This window comes from Clytia hemisphaerica, unplaced genomic scaffold (genome assembly GCF_902728285.1).
Source record: "Clytia hemisphaerica strain Z4C2 unplaced genomic scaffold, Clytia hemisphaerica genome assembly, whole genome shotgun sequence".
Classification (NCBI taxonomy): domain Eukaryota; kingdom Metazoa; phylum Cnidaria; class Hydrozoa; order Leptothecata; family Clytiidae; genus Clytia; species Clytia hemisphaerica.
This window is the reverse complement of record NW_027104192.1, coordinates 1,296,139-1,321,718: the sequence shown is the minus strand read 5'-3', so window position 1 is coordinate 1,321,718 and position 25,580 is coordinate 1,296,139. Positions and strand designations below refer to the sequence as shown.

At 36.4% G+C, this 25,580-nt stretch overlaps 2 protein-coding genes across 3 annotated transcripts in view; both read left to right on the top strand.

Annotated features, from left to right (window-relative positions):
- Window positions 1-16,970, top strand: part of LOC136815169 (E3 ubiquitin-protein ligase HUWE1-like) — a 49,821-nt gene extending 32,851 nt beyond the window's left edge. For both annotated transcript variants that reach the window (XM_067071620.1, XM_067071619.1), the window contains exons 51-66: window positions 223-412; window positions 613-2,128; window positions 2,449-2,631; window positions 2,860-3,176; window positions 3,430-3,582; window positions 3,930-4,095; window positions 5,945-6,150; window positions 6,810-6,864; window positions 7,387-7,479; window positions 9,365-9,673; window positions 10,091-10,242; window positions 10,486-10,630; window positions 10,903-11,258; window positions 14,154-14,453; window positions 15,737-15,927; window positions 16,207-16,970. In XM_067071620.1, the coding sequence (XP_066927721.1) occupies window positions 223-412; window positions 613-2,128; window positions 2,449-2,631; window positions 2,860-3,176; window positions 3,430-3,582; window positions 3,930-4,095; window positions 5,945-6,150; window positions 6,810-6,864; window positions 7,387-7,479; window positions 9,365-9,673; window positions 10,091-10,242; window positions 10,486-10,630; window positions 10,903-11,258; window positions 14,154-14,453; window positions 15,737-15,927; window positions 16,207-16,309 (4,435 nt within the window). In that variant the 3' untranslated portion in view covers window positions 16,310-16,970. The remainder of the gene's footprint in view (window positions 1-222; window positions 413-612; window positions 2,129-2,448; window positions 2,632-2,859; window positions 3,177-3,429; window positions 3,583-3,929; window positions 4,096-5,944; window positions 6,151-6,809; window positions 6,865-7,386; window positions 7,480-9,364; window positions 9,674-10,090; window positions 10,243-10,485; window positions 10,631-10,902; window positions 11,259-14,153; window positions 14,454-15,736; window positions 15,928-16,206) is intronic.
- Window positions 16,971-19,765: 2,795 nt separating this feature from the next.
- The window catches only part of LOC136815166 (beta-1,3-galactosyl-O-glycosyl-glycoprotein beta-1,6-N-acetylglucosaminyltransferase 4-like), a 71,554-nt gene continuing 65,739 nt past the window's right edge, over window positions 19,766-25,580 (top strand). The window contains exon 1 of the mRNA XM_067071615.1: window positions 19,766-19,926. The gene's annotated coding sequence lies outside the window, so the exon portion shown is untranslated. The remainder of the gene's footprint in view (window positions 19,927-25,580) is intronic.

Here is a 25,580-nt window from a genome sequence, read left to right as displayed (position 1 = left end):
AACCTAAGCCAAAATAAATAAAATAAAATACTATATTCACTTTTCAAAATTAATTTCCTAGTTCCCAAAGGTTTTCAAAGTAGCCTCTATTGTGATTTTGATCTGGCTGTTTAGTAAAGGGGAGAAATTCGGTAGAAAATATTGAAATAACAACCCCATAAAGATTCCAGTTCTGCTAACTTTTTGCAATAATTTAATGGTGCCAAAATTATTTTGTCATAGGGAAGAGGTCCTGCGCGAGCAGTTTGGAATCCGTTTACAATCGACGCGTGCGACAACGGGAAGCAGCAGCTCTGGTGCAGGTCCTTCGTTATCTTTACTACAACAAGGCGCTGCTGCTGTTACAAGTGATCCGCCACAAGAAGTCTCACCTGAATTCTTAGCAGCTCTTCCTGAAGAATTTCAACGGGAGGTGAGTCGGTTCATTTCATTTCACTCAACGATGCGAACAATTTAAATGACAGTCAAAGCGGCGAAGAAATGTTTCTTTTTCTCTCTAAATTTTTATCTTGAAAGGGTAATAGACAAGAAAGTAGACCAATCAAGGCACATGATTTTGCCTGTTGCTCGTTTTTGTCTTTTGGGTGCATCATTTTTTCGTTCTTCAATCAGGTTCTCGAGCAGCAACGTATGGAACAAGCCCGTTTCACTGCTGCCCAACAAACGCCGGACGTACCCGTTGATGCAGCAGAATTCGTCCGGAATTTACCCCCGCCGTTACGACGACAAGTTTTGGCAGACATGGACGATACGGTATTGGCCGTTTTACCAGCGGAACTCAGCACTGAGGCTCAAGGACTACGTCGAGAGCTCGAGCAACGGCGTGCTAATCAGACTCGCACCGACTTTTCGCAAATTCTACGACACACTGGTATGGCGCGTAGTGGTGGAGCCAGCTTTCAATCCATTGCTCGCCTTTTCCCGCGTGGTGGCCCAATGAGCTCGTGGAAGGTCACAGACGGACACCCGAACTCTAGTGGACAAAAGAAACTTGGCAGACAATTATTAGATCCTGAAAGTTTAACTTGTCTTTTAGTTCTGCTATTCTTGAATGACTCTACACTGAACGCTACACGGCTGCATCGTATTCTACGAAATTTGAGTTATCACAACCCAACGAAACAGTGGATCATTTTAGCGCTCATATCCATATTACGTCGAACGAGTAGTTTAAACCAAGAAAACATGGTCGCCCTTAATAAGCAATTTGCAGCGCCAACCTCAACCCCGACTACGTCTTCGACTAACAAATCACCGAAATCATCAAAAAGGGTGGTCAAATCGGGTGATTTTTGTGAAGAACTTCCACCTAATAGTAACGTCTCTCAGTCTTCAGTTCACGAGCACTGGTTATCCAGGACACTAAATCTCGCGTTCGGAGGTTGTGTTAATATTTTTCAAATACACAAAGAGAGTGAGAGCAGTCGTAAACCATGGGACTATTTTGTTACCGTACACCAACAAGCCTGTCTTGATGTAAGTAAACAGACTTTAGAAGCACTTTCGTTTTTGGCCAAGAACTTCCCGTCGAGTTTCACGCCGCAGCTCGAAAAGAACAAAGAGGAGGAGAGCCAAGGAGAATCAGGGGTTAAAGAACCCGACGCAGATGCTAGCTCACAGAGTGAGTTCTGGGACGTTCTGGTGCGCTTAAATTCATCACGTAGTGGTCAGAAAGGAAAAGCTCCCTCGAAATGTTTGAAAGAATTTCCGAAAGTTGAGAACTCGACGTCTTTTGTTGGTTCCCCTTTGGTGAAAATTTTAAGCATGCTTTCACATCCTGTAATTAAACAAAGCACCTTATTGACGGATAAACTTTTGAGATTATTAGCCGTTATTTCCATGTCACTACCGGAAAGGCCGAAACAACTACAAGCGCGTCAAGTCGACAATATCCACGATTCGGAGACGCAAAGTCAGCCTCCGGATAACCCTGTTTTACCTCCGGAAATGCCGCCCCATCACACCGTGACGTTTGCTGATAGGGACGACGTTCTTTCGTCTCGGGAACCGTACGATGATTCGATTGAGTACGACCGTGATCAAAACGTAGCGGAATCCGTCACAGCGTGTTCGGAAACTGCGTCCGTTACGTCTTCATTGTATGTTGAACCACCTGAAATCGCTGAAGGTAAAATTTCTTGTTTAACAAAACTTTCGATTTAATAACCCTTTAGGTTTGATTGCTTTTTCTATAAATGGGGGAAATCAACATTAAATATTTCAAAATAAGTCACCTTTTTTTAATCATCAACGCCTTTTTGTTTTAAACTTGTGTGCTGTGCTTGGAAAAATTAATACTCTTGACAATGTTGTAGAAGTTTGAAAGTAGATAGCACTTTGATACTTTTTTGAAAGATAGCCTGTTAAATATTGCATGGCCAAGAGACAGACGTTACAAGCAAAACTCTTAACCCGAAAAAATAGGCAACGGATCTCTTATTTTTACAGGTCGGATGCTTCTACCACGAGACGTCCGGTCACCTCAAGCATCCATATTCTCTGCTTTCTCGGACAGTACAGCGGTACACAGTGACGTAACCGGTGAGCACCAAACGGAACATGGACACGAGTCAATGACAATGGATGTTGATGCTGTGTCACACGCTATCTCTGATACTTCGTCTGCTGGAGGTATAAATAGAATATTTTTGTACTATGTGATCGCGAGACAGCTGAACGCACGAAACCAATGTCTGGTTTTAAAAGGTTTTTTTTTCGGCCCTATGCATTATATGCAGCTAATCAGCTGTGGTAAAAAGACGTAATTTTGGAGGACATTGCATTGGTTCATATCGTGAATTCCATCCTACTGTATCACCCTGTATAAGTTATTCAATATCTCAAATCACTGTTTTCTAGACAATCGTTCTTCGCCGGCTCTCTCCATGGTTCAAATGTCACCCGAGAAAGAACCGTCTATTCTGATCGGTCAATTACGTCTTGCAGTAAACGTTCTCACAGCTGGTACGTGCTCCGACGAGGGTCTGGAAGACGCTACAACCCTTCTCTTGCACCTTTCACGAACGGAGCCCGTCACACGTGACAGTATCTTAGAGTTGTTACTGGAGGGTGCACAAGAGACGGCTAATTGCTTGCAACTGGAGATCAAGAGTCTTCTCAACGAGTTGAAAGAACGAAACTTGAAAGCAGGAAAACAACCAGCCTCAGAGAATAAGGTGAGCGTCCCTTTGTCTTTCCTAGCCGTTTTCTAGTGACTTTATCTGAAAAGGGGCTGGGTTTCAGTTTACTTTCGAATGATGTCAATTTCTGACGCATTTACATATGATGGGCATTTGACAATTCTCTATTCGCGATAGGGTTAATTGGTATTATACAATTTTTAAAATTACAGAAATTGTAAAATAAGTGTAAAAAAAAGCGCCTACAATTCTGTTGTTTAATTAATGGATTGTTTTCTTCATTTTACAGTCGTCGAAACAGAACGTCCCAGTCATCGTCAACCCTTCGTTATCACGCAGCCAGCCGTGGAGAGGGCGTGGCGCCCGCTCTAACACCCAATCAAGGCGGAGAGGTGGTTTAACAATGGGTGGTCAAACACAAAGACGTAATGTTCCTAAGCCGGTAAGATGATTCGATGTAAATCTTGATTGCCGTTATTTCGAATTTTTGTCTAAATACGGCGTTGTATTTTTTCATCCTTTATGTTTTTGGCTTTCAAAATGAACTGACGTTTCCATAATACCGACCGTATTTATTTGACAAATCCATCTTCTTTTAAACGAACGCGTGGTTGTTTCATACACCAGTGAAAGTAAGTAAAGATGAATTAACATAACAAGCTTCATCCATAAACATCCTTCTTTCTATATGCTTTTCTCTAACCCTAAACTTGACTTAGCTTTATAGCTTTTTCCAAGAATTTATTTCAGTCAGATGTTTGAATTCTTATTCTGGCCACTTTCAAACAGGTGATCTACGACCTTCATTTACCAGCGATGGCTACTCTAACAGCAAAGCGATCCAACCAATCTTTGTTTTTACGCATCTTGAAAGTCATCTTACAATTGCGTGATGCTGCAAAGAAGATCGCAAAGAAACCACAAGGTTCTAGTAACCCAACTAGTAGACCAAGAGGTAGGGTTTGTTAATAAATCTCTCTATTACATAATACCCCATATCGTCGCATCAAAATAAGAAAGCCTTAAGTCCATTTTTTCAAAAATTGAGTTATGACCATACCGATGCTTTACACCCCATTTTTTATCGAATTTTTGGCTTAAATCCATCAAAAACCAACCTAAAGTGGCCTAATTTTAAGTTTTTTGAAAAATAAGAATTTTTATTTTTGAAATTTTCTCAAGTTAAGAAAGTCTTAAGTCCATTGTCATTTTAGTTGGACTTTAGGACCTTTTAGATTAAGGTTTTAGTTAAAGAGTTCAAAAAAGTTAAGAAAGTTTAAAGCAAGAAAGTCTTAAGTCCATTTTGGAGTTAAGACACTTTTTCACTGGAAATTTTTCAAATTTTCAGTTTTAATCAAGGAAATTTACATAGAAAAAAAGGTTTAAGTCCATTCTCGAAAAACATGCTATGAAGAAGCATTCATATCTCCGCAATGGTATAAGTGACAATGTTGATACTTTAGAACTTGAAAGATCTTTCTTCATTTATATTCATATCAAAAAAGCAGCTAGCTAGCCCAACATGGTCAAAAATGGCAGCCATTTCAAACCTTTAAACTTGATTTTCTCAAAACTACAAAAATGGACTTAAGGCTTTCTTATTTTGATGCGACGATATGCCCCCCATAATACCTGTGTAGTAAAAGTACCACCACTAAAATCCTTCAAAATTCTAGATCACTGGTTACTGAAGAGTTATTTTCATATGCTACTGTAGTTTTATTGGCCGTTTAAAAAGAGTTAACTTCGAAGCAAATTTAACGCTATTATTATCAGGCTTTTTCGGATTTTGTATTCTCAAGGGGGGGGGGGGTGTTTTCCACCAGCCTTGCATAACTTTTGATCTAGAAAAGATATGGACTTGAAATTTAGCAGAAATGTTCTTTACCATAAAAGGAGTTCATAGAAAAAGATTTGGGTTGATGACGTCATCATAAAGGTGATGACGTCATCACAAAGTTTCACAATTATCGATGACCAATGAAAAAGTACTATTCAATAAAATAGCAATTAAAGTAGAACAAATGGAGATTTTTCAATTCTGTTTTGAATTTCTAAAAGCCAAAATAAATAATTTTCACATATTTGCCGGTTTTTAACATACTAATAAAATTGACGTTTAAAATTTATGCAGAAAATGAGTAATTTTTTTCAAAAAATAATGACGTCATTTTTGATGACGTCAGCAGTTAATCAGAATTTTTAAAATATTTTTTAAAATTTATTATTGATACCTAAAACCTGTCAAAATTTGAAGTCAGTTGGATATCTAGATCCAAAGTTATGCTAAATTTAAGATTTTGGGATTTTACAGGGTTTTAGCTGGATTTTATGATATGCCTGCACAAAAAAGTCATAAAACCTGATCTGGTCAGTGTATAATTGTAAAATTTGGTATACATGCTGCTAATAGAATTATATTAAAAGTCAAAAACTTTCAAAGTGTTAAAAGTTTTTTTCGGTGAGCTATTAGCAAAAGAATGCCAGCCTGGTGGAAAACACCCCCCCCCCTGATAAAAATAGGGTTAAGCAAAAGCTTGTTACAATGCAATGTCTTCTAAGATAGGTGTATGTAAAGTCTATAAACGAATCACAAAGTTTGTCAAAATTTTCCCCTGGTTTTATGAAAATATTCTTTTGACAAATAAAGCTGCGTTTGATAATATACTAATGTACTTTGTTTCATCGGAAATTTGACCTAGATGCATATAGTTTGATTGAATGCGCAAATGTTCAAAGTTATTGGGTTCTTGTGATTTGAGTCAAGTTTTTATGTATTTTTCCTCAATTCTTTTGTGTTTTAGGTTTCCGCCTCATAGAGCGCTTACACCACGGTGGAAGCAGTCTACGTGAAGTCGTGGCCGCCCTCGAAGCCGACATGGAAGCTATGTATGATATGATTGACCGCTTTGGCGGAGGCAATGCTGGCGCGGGCGCAGAGGGCGGAGCCGGATCAAGAAACCGGACTGGTGCTGACAGTAATGCTGGAAATAACGCCGGCAATAACGCTGTAAGGAATGATCTCGTTTTTCTTATCTGTAGGAAAATTTCGTCGGTGAAAAAACTCGTCGATAAAAATGTTCGTCACGTTTTGCCGACAAATCTTCTACCGATAAGGTATCGAATATTACAACATCTTGGCTCAAATCAATAAAATTTTATTTCAATGGTTCATTATTAATAGAGAATATCTCAATACACCAATCAACCCTCAGCGGTGCGATCGGCTTTTTAGGGGACTGGTAACGAATTTACAAGAAACATTTGTTTTCGGTGCACGACATTTTTAGACTGCAACTAAATCAAACTAAGCAACTTCCTGCAAGCACTTTAGAGACATTTTCCCAGATATCTAGAATCTGCAAACTATTTAACATATGAATAACTTAACCATATTGTTGTTACTTTATCACATCGCTGCAAGGGTATCTCACACTTGTGTTTTCGATATCGTCTTCGTTACTTTCGTTTCGCTGTCTGCGACATGAAATGTTGATGGATGTCTTATAAAAGGTGTCGATTACTTTGAGATGTCTTTGAGCATACAAATATGCGTAAGGTATAAGGATTGTTGATATCCTCCCATGTTGTTAATCCGAAGTTTAATTTTCTTTCTCTTAAATGAGGAACTTTTATATGAGGAACTTTTTATAATTTTTTTTATTTCAGTCAAACGATCAGGCAGGAAACAATGAAGATAGCGCTGCAGGCTCCTCAAATCAAGGTACCCATAAAACTATAATCAACCAATGCTTATTTTACTTTTCGTAAATGTATCTTCATAAATTACTTTCGGCTCGGAAGTTGAATGACTGCTCAGAGCTGAAACCTTACGTTGACAGCGACATTACGTATTCTTATACGTCGCCGTGTCTAACAAACATGAATGTCGAGTTTTAAGACGTCACAGTTAACTTGACGTATATTTATGAAACCGACGATTTCGTTCACCCATATATCGCGAAGCTGCCAACAAAATCATCGACATCGTTGGCATATTTTCCAGAATTATGATTCCACAAAAAAACATACAGTAAACGTTATACGTCATGTTTTAGAGGGCAATACCAACGTCAAAAGTATAGCTTGAGCTTGCAAGGGATTAACGACAGGCGGAGATGTCTGTTTTGTGCCTGTTCAATAATTGCCATCATCTTCCAAATCTTGTCTTTTAAAATCCGATGCTTTTACAACATTGAAACAAACTATACATTGCTTATACCATTCATTCGCTTTTTCCCAACAGAAGACAAGCCTGCAGAAGAAGAAGAACCAGAAATGCCGAAATTCCCTGCTCTCAGTTCGCAACTTCAACTAGATGCTTTATGGGATGTGTTAGGTAAATTAATCCTTTTCTTCCCAAGACTGACCATTAAATGATGTTCAGGGTGAGCTAGACCCACTTGTAGAAACCTTCACTTGAGAAATAAGTTATAAGAAAAGTTTGAGGAACAACACATTTTCGGCTAATTTTTTTACGCCCTTCAGGTACCATGTAACTAACAACGTATTTCAACATTTTTGTCAACATTTTCTTTCAGTTAGGATTCCTTTTATTATTTTCACAAGTCATTTAATAACCGCGATCACAGCACTCAAAATTCTTTATTTTATTGGTGCATTTCTCAGCCAAAATTGGGAATTAATCGACTTATAGTTATTGCGAAATTCGTATTAATTCCTTTTTAATGAAATCAATCGAAAGTGACGCTGTATTGATTGGAAGTCTCAAAATAATTTAGCTGGAAACATTTCAAGAAGAAAAAATCGAGCCAGGCATTATTTATTGCAATCAGCGATCAAAGAGACCGCCTGCTTATCAATTAATGGATTTGCTAATTTATTCGTGTCTGACTTTGACTCAACTAAAACTATTTAATATATTGGCCCTCCTTTTCTGTCAACTCAAATAACCATAAAACCGCCAAATTTTTCTTGTTGTCTTCGATCCTTGTTTTCGTTGACTACTTTAATTTTCTTGACAATGACCATTTGCGGGAGTAGGCAAGACGACAGGTCTAGCTATTCATAGTTTAAGGTCCTCATACTTGAAGCAATCGGTTCCTTCTATATTTGAAATTCTCCTAGAGAGGGATCAGTGCTACGATCTCAGTGTTTGTGACGTTTAGTGACGTTGTATACCAAGAGAACTTAAATCCTTTTAGAATCAATCTTGTGGTACTCGGATATCATAAGAAGTGTTGTATAGAGGAAAATTAGTCATTTCTGTCAATATTTGAATTATATTTTTATCTTTTCATCTTTCCTACGAAAGCTTATTTTTTACACAAAGTCGAATCTCTGAAAGGTTTCATTCCAGTTAAAAAGTTGGTGCCTTAAAAAAAAAAGAACTTTGAAAGCTGGTCCTAAAATTAGGTCGAGGAATATCCCAAATACCACTTCACGCAATTGTGGAGATTGTATTTCTCAAAAATTCCTTAAAATTCTTTTAGTCTTCAAATATGACTAAGATTTTGCGTGCTGTCACCCAGTACCAATAGTTCCTCTATGATAACTGAAAAACTTGCTTTAAATTTAGGATTGAGACGTTCAGTAATTAACATTAAATGCAGTAATGCAACCTCACTAATATCGCTTTCTGACCTTTTCTGATAATTATTTTAACCAGTAACGTCACTACATTTTTGCAGTAAGCTTTGTAATACCCTGCAATCATATTTTCTTCCAGCATTCAGTGCTAGATTTCTAAATGTTTTGTATATAGTGCAGTAGATTGATAATACGCCCCAGTTAAAGATATCAAGTGTTAAAGGTTCCAGTTATGGCTGTTCCACTTTATTCCTGGTACGCAATCGATTACCTTAAGGGAACTAATTTTCGTGGTAACTAATCTTCGCGGAACCAATTTTACGCGTTTTTGGGTGTCTACCGCGAAAATTAGTTCCGTGAAATGCAATTTTTACTATATATTCTCGAAAACTCCTAGGAAAATGAAAGAATTTCGACAAAAGTGAATGTCAAACGCGAAAATTAGTTTCGAAAAAGACGCAAAATTTCATATCCTCGCTACGCAAAAATAAGCTCTGCGAAAACTAGTTATCGCGAAAATTAGTTCCCTTAAAAAAGGTACAATCGCTGAAATCTCGGCAGACCAATGCAAAGGTCGCATAGTGTAATGTATCTATAATAATATAAGGTACTAATGTGCACAAAGAAAGATGAAATTCGCCTTCACTTTATATTCTTTTTTTTTTTCATTTTAGGCGACGCGTTAGCAGAACTGGCAGAGACAACCGATACCAACGCTGTGTTAGTTTTACAACCAGCCGTTGAATCTTTCTTCCTCGTTCACGGTTCAGAAAAAGAAGAAAGTGCTGATAAAAACAAAGACCAGAACACGTCACGTGACGCGTTACAGTCCACGTCGTCCATCGATATTCCACCTAGCCCGGGTCCCTACTCTCCTGGTAGCTCTTTGAGTCCGGCTAGTTCAAGGCATGGTTCTCAAAGTGTCACGACGACGTCGTACGCTAATCTTCCACCAGATACGCAGAAGTTCTTACGCTTCGCAGGTTAGTTCTCAATCCTTTGACTAGCTCATCGTTTTTTCATGAATTAAGGAAAAATATAACCAATTGACAAAAACTAAAAACCATTCTAAGCTCAAAATGTTCGACTGAATACAAAATACAGCCAATTCTCTCTCTAATTCGAACCCACATTATTCGATTCTCTCTAATTCGAAATGAAATATCGATCGCAACAGTTCGAAAGTTTCATGAAAAACTCTACATGATTAGAATCTTTCTCACATTTGAAGAAAATTGCTGGTCCCTGAAAGGCGGAATTAGAGAGAGGGAGAGTCCACTCTATGTATTGTCAACTAATGAATTTGAGCACCAAGTTGTGGCGAAAACAATTTGAGCCAATCTAAAATTTCATCATTCTAAAAAATTAAACTAACTGATAATAAAACGAATTTCTTATAGAGACGCATCGTACCGTATTGAACCAGATCTTGAGACAATCAAACAGTACCTTAGCTGAAGGTCCGTTTGCTGTGTTGGTGAATCACACCAGGTTGTTGGATTTCGACATCAAGAGACGTCATTTCCGACAAGAACTGGATAAACAAGATAAGGTACCAATCTCGTTTTTTTTAGAAATCTTTGAACCTTTTTAGACTTGAAACGTTAAATTATTATGTCACACTTTAAAAAACAACTGTGAAAATAAGAAAAAGTACTAACAACCAATCAATTGCTGTGAAATTGGGATAACGCCTGAAAAATTGCAGGAGTGTATATCTTGAATTGGGCCAAAATTTACTTCATCGATCCTTCTAATTTAAACATGATTTCTATCTTCCCTTCAACAAAAACAGGGTCATAGACGTGAAGATATGGCAGTGCACATCCGACGTGACCGGGTGTTCGAAGATTCTTTCCGCGAGCTGCACAGGCGGTCAGCAGAAGAGATGAAGAACAGATTGTATATCGTGTTCGATGGGGAAGAAGGTCAAGATGCAGGTACGGGTTTTTGTCGATCGAACTTCGCACCATCTCTTTAGCAAAGGAGATGTTGGTAGAGTAGCGCTTCGGTGTTGCCTGTTTTTCCGACAAATGTTCTCGAATAAAGGCTACTTTTTTTCTTGGTCTTTAATTCTAATATCTGAGTATTTTTGTTTTGACTACGATCATTTTATGGTTCTCTATCGTTCTGAAACGAAATCATATGTCAGCCAATCAAATTCATTTATTTTCGCAACGATTTATATCACCTCTTTTCTTTTATACCATAGGTGGATTACTCCGTGAATGGTACGGCATCATGGCACGAGAACTTTTCAACCCTGATTACGCTCTCTTCATGACATCACAAGGAGAGAAAGCAACCTATCTTCCAAACCGAAACTCCGAATGTAACCCCAACCATTTATCCTACTTCAAATTCGCTGGACGTATCGTCGCCAAAGCCATCTTTGACAACAAATTACTGGACTGTTATTTCACTCGATCTTTTTACAAACACATCCTTGGCAAAGCAGTCTCCTACACTGATATGGAGATCGAAGATTATTCATTCTACCAAGGTTTGGTGTATCTTCTTGAGCATGATATTGCGGATCTCGGATACGAGGTGACATTCTCACTCGAGGTTAGTTGATTTGGCAAAATGATTATTCTTAATTCTTAATATTTCATTATTTTAAGTCCAACACTCGTTAGAGTGTTTTGGAAATCAGAAGGGGAAGTATTTAAGTGGCCAAATTTTACTTTAGTTTTGCCACAGAACGTTATTAGTTGGATCTGTAAGTTTTTTTACAACTATAGTTCTTTAGACATACGAGGAAGCCTCTTAACGAATACTACTCTTTTGTGAAATAGTTGGCAACTTGCCAATCGTTTCATCTGACTTAATTGATATTTTCCATAAATATGTTACTGTTTTCTCCTATTCTCAACTTCAGTTGAGCTATAATCTGAGAATGTCTGTATGTCTGTCTGTATGTATGTATGTCCGTCCGAAAACTTTAGGGCAGGCTGGACACTTCAAAAAAGGTCGGATTTGGCTGAAATTTGGCACACTTGTTCCTTGGGTGAATATCTGGGGGTGTTTTTTTCATTTTTTGAAAATTTTGATTTTTGGGGCCTGGGGACGAGTTTTTCGCCAAAACGAGGCTAAAACTTTGGGGCAGCCTGGACACTTCAAAAAAGGTCGGATTTGGCTGAAATTTGGCACACTTGTTCCTTGGGTGAATATCTGGGGGTTGTTTTTTTCATTTTTTGAAAATTTTGATTTTTGGGGCCTGGGGACGAGTTTTTCGCCAAAACGAGGCTAAAACTTTGGGGCAGCCTGGACACTTCAAAAAAGGTCGGATTTGACTGAAATTTGGCACACTTGTTCCTTGGGTGAATGAATATCTGGGGGTGTTTTTTTCATTTTTTGAAAATTTTGATTTTTGGGGCCTGGGGACGAGTTTTTCACCAAAACGAGGCTGGCAGCCTGGACACTTCAAAAAAGGTCGGATTTAGCTGAAATTTTGCTCACTTGTTCCTTGGGTGAATATCTGGGGGGACTTTTTTCATTTTTTGAAAATTTTGATTTTTGGGGCCTGGGGACAAGTTTTTCACCAAAACGAGGCTGGCAGCTTGGAGACTTTAAAAACGGTCCGATTTGGCTGAAATTTGGCACACTTGTTCCTTGGGTGAATATCTGGGGGTGTTTTTTTCATTTTTTGAAAATTTTGATTTTTGGGGCCTGGGGACGAGTTTTTCACCAAAACGAGGCTGGCAGCTTGGAGACTTGTGTGAACAAAAGCCACAAAAGGTTCGAGGAACTTTCTCCTAAGTTATTTATTTTGAAAGGCTCTTAGGACGAGGACACTATTCTAACGCACATAAAAGAATGAAAAAATTAAGATAAAAACACCCCCAGGTATTCACCCAAGGAACAAGTGTACCAAATTTCAGCCAAAACGGACAAAGTATATTTGCTACCTAATACTAAATATTTGAAATGTTACAATTGGGCCTTCTAATAACGGGAAAATCTGAAGTTGAGCCCAGTGCGGTGCGCACGTTCGACTATTTCAAACTGAAGACATTAATATACATTTTATGAAATTCTGTGGCCAATCCATTAAAATCTTTCGGGAGCAAATCTCTTCCCACGTAACGTAAACCCAAAAAAGCCTGTATTTAGATTTTTATGAAGCCGGAAATGATAATGAGCCACAGTGGTATGTGAGTTATTAATCTGCCTTGTGTAATCATACCTTTTTACGGTAAATGAACTGAGATTTGGCCAACGATTACTCTCGTACAACTACCCTCGAGTTCCTAACAAATGGTATGGTAGCGAATAGAAAGCAAAAGATCAATTATTGACCTCCTAACATAAGCGAAAGGATCCCTTAATTAGGTTTTTACACCTCTTTTTCGACCATGTTGAGAAAAACTCAATTGCCAAAGATAGGAAAGGGAATAAGCAACTTGAAATAGAGTAGCTGATAATGTTCATTCAAATCAATAAACATACTGTAACTGAGAGGAGAGTATCATAACGAAATGCTTCGTGTGTTGTAATTAAAGCCTCAAAATCTTTCGTGTATCCTTCCAAGTTATTACAGTCAAATAGTGACGATTAAAATTAAAACGACCAATACGATTGCTACAGACTGTATGCAAACTAGTGTTGAAAATCTAATGTTTTCTATGTAAGCGCTAAGACATACTCGTTGAAAATCTTCTCATCAGCTCTTTGTTTTTCGCCCGCCCTTCAAAATACAATAGAAGTTTTTGTCTACAGACACAATCTGTTACACAATGATAGTTATTCTTGAAAACAAATTTGAATGTTTCGAAAGCCATAAAAAAACCATGAAATCCTCATCTTGGAATATTAAGTATCTCTCAATTAAATTGTTTGTTACATTTTTTGGTGTAACGATTTTCAAAATAATCCCAAGAAATGAGCAATTAAAAAACCATCAGTACTATTTTAGTACTCAATTGAAACCAGATAATGATATGCTCCTTTATCTCTCGAAAATTATCTTTCTTTTTGATATCAATTCTAAGATATTCTTTTGGTCCCTTTAGTATCGTGGTACTGCGTATAATTTTGTCACCTTTTTCAAACAGTGAATTCGATTTGAATTTTTGATTGTTTTTTAGAAAGGTTTTTTAGGTTTCCAGGTTTGCTTGAGTTGCAAACTACCGCCATTGCTTTCTCAATAACTCGAAAATGTCTTTATCCATAATGGTGGATTTTCAGCTAAGTAACTTTGGAAAAACCTCGTCTGGTCTGATATATTTTTGCCACTATGACAAAAAAACATCCGAGTTACGTAAGGAATCGCCTCCTCAAATTCGAACTTTTTTCCATATGGGCGGTGGATTTCCACCATAGTAACTTCGCAAGAACCTTCAAAGCGCATAAAAGATCGTCTCCTCAGATTCAAATGTTTTCTTCCATTATGGGGTATTTCCTGCTAGCTGACATAACCTTCTTAAACTTGAAAGCTGAGAACACTCGTATTCTTTACAGGTACAACGTTTTGGGTTGAATGAAGTACACGACCTCAAACCGAACGGACGTAACATCCCCGTCACGGAAGACACCAAACGCCAATATGTCAAATTGGTTTGTATCGAGAAAATGACCAACTCCATACAACAACAAATCGACAGTTTCTTAGAAGGTTTTTACGAGATCATCCCCAAAAGATTGATTTCGATTTTTGATGAGCAAGAGCTGGAGTTGTTGATTGCTGGCTTACACACCATCGATATTGAAGATCTTAAACTGAACACGGAGTACCATAAATACACAGAGTCCTCACTACAGGTACCAACTTTACCAAGAAATTTTATACATTTTATACAGGTTTATTTAGGCGACCTGACATTATGTCAGCTTTAAAACTGGGCACACTCCCTGTCATGGGACGCCTGATCAAGTCACAAATATTTGGAGGAAAGTGTGATATCCTTGGTCAACACTTTTAAGTAATCATCGCGCTAGTCAAAAGCTTTTAGGTAAGCAATGCGACGTAAAAATATTCATTTACAAAGTTTTTACGAGGCGGAAAACTGAAACTGTGGTTACATATCTGTCAAGTTTCTCCAAGATTAAATGATGTCCTTACCAAATTTCACTGGACTGGTAGAAGTATCTTTCTATAAACTTTGGGGCATCTTTCCAAACCTCCAAGTATCTTGTTTAAGATAGTTTATTGACGCAAATGTAATATTTGGAATTCCTTTTCCAAAACGACAAATTTCTCCAGAGACTTGTACCTTGCCCTAAATTAAGAAAGGCTCTTCTACCTCACAAAATTCCCGATTGCTGCATGCATATAATATGCCTGGATGTCATATGGATCTAAACCTGTGTTCGTCCGTTCGTCCCTCCTTACCAGCATTTTTCGGGATTGGCTCATCTACACTTTTACTTTTTCGGCACAAAAATGCAAAATGGCCCGTTTGTCGAAAAAAATTCTGCTCAACAGATCCGGAAATGTCCTAAAATATTCGTTTTCAGGATTTTCTCGAGATTTTCTTATTTTGATTTGATGCGAATTAGTCCTTTAATCAATATGTTGGAAACTGTTTCCTGAAGAAAATGTTTGACCGGTCTGTAGAACCCGAAATATGCCGGAAATGATGACTCTTTTTCATAATTCAGCGACATTTCTTCATTTTTATATGATTATTTCTTTGCAGAAAAAGGTACTAAATGATGGTGCATGCATCGTTTGATTACCATAATAATAGTTTTTCAACCCGTAACTCTTTAAAAATCGCCGGAACAGCCAAAAACCGGCGTAAAACGGGCTTCTTTCAATTTTTCGAGCTAAGCTCGACAAATGTTCATGACATTTTGCACAATTAGGCAAAATAGTAATTTCCTTTTTATGGAATTCTTCGAGATTTTCTTAATTAGTTTTCCCTGATTTTTCGTTTATCTTTTTATGTTTTTTGGTCAGCCAGGTAGGTCCATAAAAGTATTAGTTTACAAATTTAGTTTACGACACACAACTATCCCATAAAATCAACGAAGATTCTTGACATTCAGATGCGATTTGAAAGTATCTCGGTGTTTTCTTCAATAACTTTTCTTATTTTCAGATTCAATGGTTCTGGCGTGCTTTGCGCTCATTCGATCAAGCAGACCGCGCCAAATTCCTACAATTCGTCACCGGAACATCCAAAGTTCCGCTTCTTGGTTTTGCAAAACTTGAAGGGATGAATGGAGTTCAGAAATTCCAGATTCATCGTGATGATCGATCCACTGACCGACTTCCATGCGCTCACACTTGGTAAGTTTTGATATTACGTGCAAAAACAATTTTTACGCGAGGGAGCGGTAACTTTTTTTTCATACAAAAAGGCTCTAAGAAATTCAATTAAACGAATTAAGTAAACGTCAAGTTTAATACACTTATTAGGACATGCAATTTTGTTACCCGTAATAGACCAAAATTCTACTTTCCAGGGGAGATTTGTGTCCTAATGTCCCTGGAAGCCTCTAGATCAAATCTGACCGAATCTCTTATTCCCTTCGCCTTAATACTTTCTCTTTTCCATTATCTCTTTAGTTTCAATCAATTGGATTTACCAGCGTATGAGACCTACGATAAACTGTTTTCACAGTTACTTAAGGCTATTCAAGAGTGTACTGAAGGTTTTGGTTTGGCTTGAGAAATTTCTTGTTCGTCATAAAGTTTCCTGTAGTAAAGCTTCAGGAGTGTGTTTGGGCCATCGAGGCTTTTCGATTCCTAAGAACAGGTTGGTCTCGTTTACACCTGGTACAAATTGACTGCAAAGAAGAAATTTGTAAAAATAAATAACGTTCAATCGTCGTGTTGGTTTTGAAAGGAAATTTGTAGAATCGTTTGGTCACTGGCTCAACAAGGCCAGTGTTAAGCGCCGCAAAAGCGCCGTGTTTTTAGTCATTGTTTTTCTTAAAACATAAAATTATTGTATATACGTTTAGTGTAATACTAAAAATAGCTGAAGATTTTCAAAGGATAGTATTGGTTGAAAAAGTTTGTTTTCATTGATCAAGTTCATAACTCGGCTTAAGACTAAGTCACCGAGTTTTTCTTACTAAACCTTTGGCATCTTTTTGCTGATTCATCAAAAATCGTTTTGTTTTTTTAAAAAACGATTTACTTTCTAGATAGGTTACGGTTTAGTTAAATTATATATTTTGCCAGCTTACTTACTTTTTTCGATTTTATTATTACTTATATACTATTGTTTAGCATTTTTCTTAATTTCTACCCTTATGCTAAGTTGAAATGTGCTCTAAAAATATTTGAGATTTTTTTGAAGAAAATTACGAATTCAAGAATTTGAATACTCCTGTCTCAATTTTTTGTTTTGGTTTCCTAAAAGTGCTCTTATAAATAGCTTTTCCATATAGATTTTTGTGTTAATTTATTATGCGGAAATACCCGAAAAGACCGGCCTTTGCCACTAGTGTAATTGTTTAATTTAGCACTCCAAAAAACAGTATTTCTATACTCATACGATAGCGTCATGATTCATGAATATCTGGATAGCAATTTTACTTCTCAACTAAATTTGAAACCTCAAACCATGGTTTTGTTGCAGTTTTTCTAACAGATTCTTTTTCCCAGTCTGTTGGCCTGCACGTTTACCTAGACTATGTTTCCTGCGACCGCTAGAACTAGCATGTGACTTTCTTTTTGATTATTTGGGAATTTTTGATGTGACCACAATTCATTTAAAGAATTCGCCTTTACGCATTTTTTAACATAAATCATGAACAATATGTGTGTAGGAGTGACAGATATTAACTTTTTTTCGCAACCTGCAAAGGTTAAATAGTAACCATCTCAATAAATTAGAATTCTACGTCTGTATCTAAAAATGCATAAAAGAAAACGCTCAAAAATTCTCCTGCAAATTGCCGTTTCGAATTCCGGGTACTAGTCTAATTTAGTCAAGAATAGTCACTGCATTGACTTCATCAAAGAAACCAACTATGACTTAACTCGTGATGAATTTACTGAGTGTTAAGAGTGTAAAATCTCCCTCGGAAAAAAAGAATCTATTATCTTTAGAAATCCTTTTACGCGTCACTCTTTGTTTATATTACCTGCCCTTTTAATGTCTTTTATTCGACACTGACACTGCCAAATTTCTAGCTTTAACGTCAATAAGAACCGGCGTCTGAAGGGTATCTGAATTCTTTATTTTAATTTCAATTCTCCGCCCTTAAAGTTTACTTGCCACGAATGCTGCAAGCTGTGTTGAATGCAGACAATAAAATGTAGCAAACCTATCAAAAAGCCATTCACCTTGGAGCCTTTGCTCATTAACTTTACACCAAGAATAGTAACAAGCGCAAATCTAAAAAGAAATAATTATTTAAAAAACCAGAATTACCGTCCTGTACTGACGGCAATTTGGAACTTTGCCAACATTCTTGAGTCTTTTAATAACTCATTAAAAACCATTAATTTATTTTGCTAACAATTCCATTCATATTGAAATTTTCCTTTTTCGGATATTTTGGTTTTTTATCATTAGTGACCAAAAATATTTCTTAAACATAATCCAACGTGTTTGCAGGGAGTAAGAGTTTTTATAAGAAATGATTTCATTGGTAGAAACTTGCTATGAGGCAAGGCGAGATAGACAATTGCCCAATTCTTTTATTTACTGCTTCTGACTCGATTTTACCACGTTTTGATCTGCCTCCTTAAAAACATGCTCCATGCTCCTTTATTTTATCCAATCAGAAAAATGTCAGCAAATTTCAATGAATGATCATTTATCATTAAAATTTGTTAATTTTGGACTTAATTTCTTTTAGCCGACATTTCAACCTCACTCGTGCCTTGGTAATTGCATTGTTTACTCTTTTCCGCCAAATTTACGTCTAGTTTTTATTATGCAATTTGGTGTAGAATAAATGTATCAATATTTTTTCAGTACCTTATCGGCCCTTTTTACGCCTGCCCTTATTGGCGTTATTTTTAGGCTCTTGGCGTAATAAAGGCCGGTTTAAAAAGAGCCCAAATTCTGCAAATTTTACTTAAAAGTGGCGTTAATTTTTAACCATTTTTCTCTATTTAAGGATTTTGGGTATGATTCGAAGACAAAAAAATTATTCATTGTTTTACTCCATATCTAAAACTTCGCAAAGATCTGTCATTTTCAATGGAATTTTCAACAGCTTACTACTGAAAAATTATATTTTAATGTAAAGTCTGTCTCAAAATAATTTGCAACTGGAGAAAAAAATGGCTGTAACTTTTGATAGAATTGGAATCAAGCTGCGATTTTGTGCTCGTTAAAAAGATATTTGTGAGTGGAATATTATCAAGTAAAAAATTTGAGAAAAAAAAGGAAAATGAAAATGAAAAATGAAGAAGAAAAAAATCAACTTTTTGTAGAAATGTGGTATAATTACCATTTTCACAGGAGTGACTCTTTAATCTTAGATCATCATCACTGTGAAAAATTTTTTCAAAAATATTCATTCAATCAAAAGATATCAAACAAAGTTTATTGCTGGTTGATCGACAAAAGGCTGTTTTTTGTCGTTTTTTAACGTTTTTTACTACTATATAGAGTCAACCAGCAATAAACTTTGTTTGATATCTTTTGATTGAATGAATATTTTTGAAAACTTTTTTGACAGTGATGATGATCTAAGATTGAAGAGTCACTTTTGTGAAAATGGTAATTATACCACATTTCTACAAAAAGTTGATTTTTTTCTTCTTCATTTTTCATTTTCATTTTCCTTTTTTTTTTCAAAATTTTTTACTTGATAATATTCCACTCACAAATATCTTTTTAACGAGCACAAAATCGCAACTTGATTCCAATTTTATCAAAAGTTACAGCCATTTTTGTTTCCAGCTGCAAATTATTTTGAGACAGACTTTAAATTGAAGCATAAATAGCCATTCTAGCAAATTTTGGCGTTATTTACGGCCTAATTGGCGTAAGCCCTAAATCAGGCTGTGGCGTTAAATAAGGGCCGGCGTAAAAAGGGCCGATAAGGTATTTAGATTCAATGAAATTGCTTCTGCTGGTTTTCCTCTGAATGTCATCATATTTTTTAACAAGTTTAACATTTTATGACTACTAATCTTTGTGTCTTTTCTCTTTTTCAGTTTTTGTACTTAGAAAAATAAATTCGAATAAGAAAAATAATTATTACACAATGAGGACGACAGACGAAGATTTTCATGTTTTGGTCAAGATTGGTCAATATCCACTCAACAGAATCACATGAGAACACCAAACAATGTCCTAAATTTTGGGGTTATCTTGTAAGTGAAACGTTTATTTTCTTTACGAACTGGTAAGTTTTAGCTCAAAAAATGTTTGAAGATGTTCTAATAAATTCGGTTTAGGTTTTTACCCGCCTCTTTCGGGGAAAATTTTTTTCTGGTTTATAGAACTGGAAATATGCCGGAAATGGCTGTGTTTTTTGGATTTCCACGACATTTTTAGATTCAATTTGATCTTATCCTAAAACAGAAAAAGGTATCCCATGGTGATGCCTAAATCTTTGCCTCGTTTGATTTCCAAAACTTTTTTAAACTCGAAACTCCTTAAAATCACCGGAACAACCGAAAACCGGCGTAAACGGGTTTCCTTATTTTTTGAGTTGCACTTGACAAATTTTCGTGATTCGTGAAAATTTCGGTCGACGGATGATCCGGAAATTTCCAGAAAGAAGTATTTTTTTTCTTATTTTCTTTTAATGTTAATGTTTTCTGTTTATATGTTAAGTATGTCTATACAAAGTCTTGTTTTTTTCATGGAAAGGTTTATAATGATGCTGTCATCAGAAAATTTTACACCTCGAAAACTTATTCGATTTAACATTAGATTTCGAATATTTTAAAAACAATAATTTTTGCTTAGCCACCTGATGACGTCATTTTGCAGGTAGCTAGGTGACATAAGTCAGTTTTTGAGTCAAATCTGTCTGTCGGACAGCTTATTACTTCTAAATATGTAGCGATCCTCGGTTGGCCAAGCTTTCGTTATTTTCAAAAAGATGAAGAGGCTTGTGTTGACGGGATTTAGGATAATTGTTTTGAACTCTACTTAGCTATCTCAAAAGTGACCCTGTAAAATTTGCGCGCCAAATTAATCAAAGCAAACATCTTGTCTTGACATCAAAATGACTGGCAGTTTCAGCCCATTTAAAATATTTTTAAAATAATGATGTGCATAAAAATGTAATGTGGAGGCAGATTAATTGGTTTTCATATATAGATCCCTTTTTAAATGACTTTTTGTGCCTTGTTTGATTTACACGAGTTGCCGTATTACATTGATGGGTTTTAAATCGATTAGGAACGTCTCTTGATCTTGTCCTTATTTGGCGAGATAAATCATTCATTCTGCTGACACAGCAGAATTAGCAGCGAGAAAATAATTTGAATGTGATTGTTCAATGCAGGTTATGGGTCTGGTTTTGCCATTCGAACGTTTTTTTCTTCACAGTACATTGTTTCCGGAAAGAAACGGAATATGGGTTACATTCGTTACCCTCGCCCAGATTGAAAAACTCTTACGAAAAAGTGAAAAAATATGTTTTCTATGAACAGGGTGTTCCGTCCTCAGGTTATCTGATTTCTTCCATCGAAGAGACTTCATCATTATTGTCATTTAAAACATAAAGTGAAAGGTTTTCTGTTTACATAAATTCTGATCCGCTTTCTTTACGGACACACTGTATTCGACCCTTCTTGATGTTCATTTCTTTTTCTTCTTTACTTACTAGTTTCTTCTTCTGTGCTGTGTTTCTATCATATTCTTACCACAGCACGACATTACATTTATTACATTTTCGCTTGGGACACTTCACAGTCCAAACTCAGTTGCTGCCCATAGAGTTCGTTTTTCCCTTTTACCTATAAAATAGTTAACTAATCCTAATATAATAAAATTTATATTTTAATGAAAATTTAATCATCAAAGCTCCTTCTATTGTGGAAGAAATGAATCACTAAAGATCTGCAAAAATAAAGTAGTTTAAAACTGAAGCATTTTACAAAAGCATATCTACAAAACATACAAAGTGCTGTATCTTAAAGGTGAAAAAATTCAAAGGATTATCATTCAGACAAACTCTCTCGAATTGTTCACAATATTTAGTCTACGAGTAAAGATGTGAATCCTAGAAACTATCGGGCAAATTATTTCCGTTCGCAGAGTGATATTGACCTTTTAAAGATGCCGTACCAACCTGGAAAGAATAACATTTTTGGTTTCGTTACCATATGTTTTGGTGTTTTATCACTATGGTTACTTTTAATTACGGCCGGTGGAAACAACATGCTAACCTTAACTTCGACTCAGCCATCACCAACTATCAATCATACTCAACCGAAACATCAAACGAAATTTCGAATCGATCTATGGAAGATATGCCAAATACAACGTTCAAGACGCAACGGCTTGCCTCGGTTCGCATCGTGTCGTGCGTTCGATGATTCCGTACCAAGCTGGAGTATGCTCCAAGTTTGCCGTATATCGTGCGTTATTGCACTTTCAATCACTTTTCTCGGAATCATTTTAAATACGGGACATCTTATTAACCATAAACTCTCCTTGTGGTTTGCTTTCTCATTTTACGCATGCGCGTTTACATTTCAAGCAATTTCAACATTGCTCTGGGTGAAAAACGCTAGACCGTTTCTGGTTGAGTGGATAGGAGGAAATTCAACACATGGTTGGACTTTTTATGTTAGTGTGGCTGCTGTCACTTCCCTTGTGATGACAGCTCTCTTTTCTGCGCTTGCGCAAACGAGAATTTGTAGAAGACGCTCTTCAAGATTTCGCTCAGTCAAATCTCGTGCTTTGCTGACTGATTTTCAAAAGAATTAAAACTTAGTTGAAGATAGTTGAATTCTTGTAGTAATCTAATCGGGAATCTTTGTTAGATTTTGGGGGAACATTCGCCATGTAAAATTTCATTCAATCATCCCAACAAAACGTTATAAGGAACTGAGCTTGCATTGGTGTTGCATCGGTGTTGCATCAGTGAGTGTTCGATGAGGTTAAATGTCTGAAAAGATAGACAAGACGCGCATACTTTTGATTTCATTTTACTTCATTATTTAAATTTGGAGATGCGATTCGCCTTAAATGGAAGAAATTTTTGTAGAAAGAAATGAAAAGTTCCAGACAGTGTTCACCCTTTTCCAGATAAAATATACATTTAGAATTGTGATAAAATAATCTAAAATGATAGGTTATTAACCAAAATAAAATCCACCAAATCGTATTAAAATTAAAACCTTAGTTAAAACCTTAAATTAAAAAATTGGCAAATTCGTCAAAAAGTATTTTGAATAAATGGTGACCTTAAACCCAATAAACCGGTGATATTTTACCCCCCCTTCTTTTTTTTAAGAGGTAAAACTAGGATTTTATCAAATGAAATGAAATTGAAAATGAAAAAAGGTTTGAAAGCAGATTGAATTTAGAATCTCAAAAGGTGGCCATTTGTGTCGATGCTGCTTCTTCATATATTTTACAATATGACCGAGTATATTTCGTGTTATAGAACATTCAGCGGGTAACGTTGAATAAGACATTTTAATCTAATAACTACACTAGTAATTTATCGTACTTTACAGCTGTAAATTAGACTGTAATTATTGGAAAGATTATCTGGAATTAACCGCTGAACAAATCTTATTAAAATGTAACATAATCTCATTATCGACCTTTTCCCGCTAATACTCCGTTTCTGATCAAAATCTCTTAGTGATCGGCCCGCTAAGCTAGGATAATTTCTTGTAAACAGGAATCAATTAGAGGAAGGATGTGGTGGCTACCGGAAGATATAAGTTACGGAGTTTCCTGTCTAACGGTCGATTTCAGACGATAGCGCTTCCTTGTTAGTTCTTAATTCTTAAGACGTCGGTTAAATAGATTTGAATTGATTAGTGCAAAGATTATGTGGTATAAGTTGATCAAAATTCTTCAATATTTGTTGAGTCATACATTCTTCTTTATGCCTGTCCACGAGTTACGTCATCATTAAACAACACTTGTTTTCGAAATAATTCTATGTGATAATAACCAATGAGATTTAGCGAAGTCAGGAGTCGAATCTCATGTGTACTACAGTTTCAGGGTGTCTACGGGACCTTGAAAACCTTGAAAACCTTGAAAGTGAATGTAATTTCAGAGAATTCCTTGAAAACCTTGAAAAAGCATGATTGTGATTGTATAGTTGTCTTGTATTGGCATCTGAAGTTTCGGTCTATGCTAATGCTCTAAAAATTTTCTTGCTTGCTTCACTCGCAATCATTGTTTCTAAATCAAACGCTGGTAGTCACCTTTATTGCACCTTGTCAAGACAGTCATATCCTACTATTTAAGTCTATTTTACTTCTGAAAAACCTTAAAAAACACTAAAACTTTGCCAAAAGAACCTTGAAAACCTTGAAAATGGTGAAAAATAATCCGTAGACACCCTGATAGTTTTGAGCTATTCAATTTCTACATAAGTTCCGCGACCTACGCTGTTTTCATATACGCGCTTAGGGGCCACTCACATATCGATGTTTCCCACGACTAACGTTAAATTGACGCGAAGGTTGGGGGGGGGGGGGTTCACGGGTAGCGACGCTAAGAAAATCAATCAAAACATCGATTTTTAAAAATGTAAAAGAAATTCGTCATCAAACCATGGTGGGCGACCCTTTCTTTTCCTTAAACTTTTGTATCCTAACTTCAAACAGTTTGCCGAGGTCCTTTTAAAAAAGGAAGATTTTTTCAAATGGATTGTTCAAAAATCTCGATCGAGTCTCTCTGATTGTACATCTATTCGTTTTTTCTTATAATACGTGACATTATTAATCTCAGTTTATCAATACTTTTCGTTAAAACCTCTCCATTAACCGTGGATAAGATGATATCAAAAGGCTGTCTTAATGACCACGTGACTGCTTGAATGTCATCGCACGTGGGCTTTCTTCTTCATTTCAAGTACTATGTAAAACCAGACTTTTGTCACAAACAATTTTTAAGGATTACATGTCTTTTTTATGAAGCAAGTATCTACCGCTAAACCAGGCTCACATTCTATTCTATTGTTCTCTAAAACAAAAAGAGCGATTGTTTAGGCACCAAAAACTGATCCTGCGTATGCATATAAACGTTATGCTTATGGAGAAAAAAACATGTACACTCCGAGAAAAGAAGACTGTCAGGGACACAGGTTTTGACAGACGATAGTAATGTGCCCGTTGGAAGCGCTAAATTTACTTTGCATCTTCCGTAGATAGCGTTTACAGACAATATTTAATTTGACCTTTCCAAATTTTACTGATATTTTTATAACGCTTGATTTTTGAATCCTCACCATAAAATTGAAAAGGTGATCTTTCCAAGGGTCGTGTTTCGACCTTGTTTTTCACAATTGAAGGGAAGGGAAAAAACCCGAGGTCAGGCCAAAAACATTTTAGAGCCACATTTTAAGCCCTTCGGGCTTGAAACTCGATGGTTTTTACAGGGTTTAGCATTCAACGGGTGACGGAATCTGGGCCGTGCGGCCGTCCGCGTACGAATGATAAGAAAGCACATGACAGATTATTCCAACTGATAAAGTGACGTGTCTTTCAATTAAGCGTTATTAAACATGCGGTCGAAGCGAAATTTGCAAAAGTTTATCGATCTCTGTGTGTTTCATGATTTTATCAACCTAATTTGATTAGATTGTGACTTTGCTGTGTGATTCTTTCTACCCACTCGTATCCGTGTCTTTGGAAAAACGGCGTGAAAAAGGTCATCAAACCTATATCTATATAGCGTCGAGTGGCCCTGTTTACGCCGGTGACTTATAGAGCGACCCTTGTATGTCGCAACCATAATTTGAGTGAAGCTTATGCGAACAATCTCAACACTCTGGACTTTTTTTACATTTCACCAACACTCATTGGACCATTATATT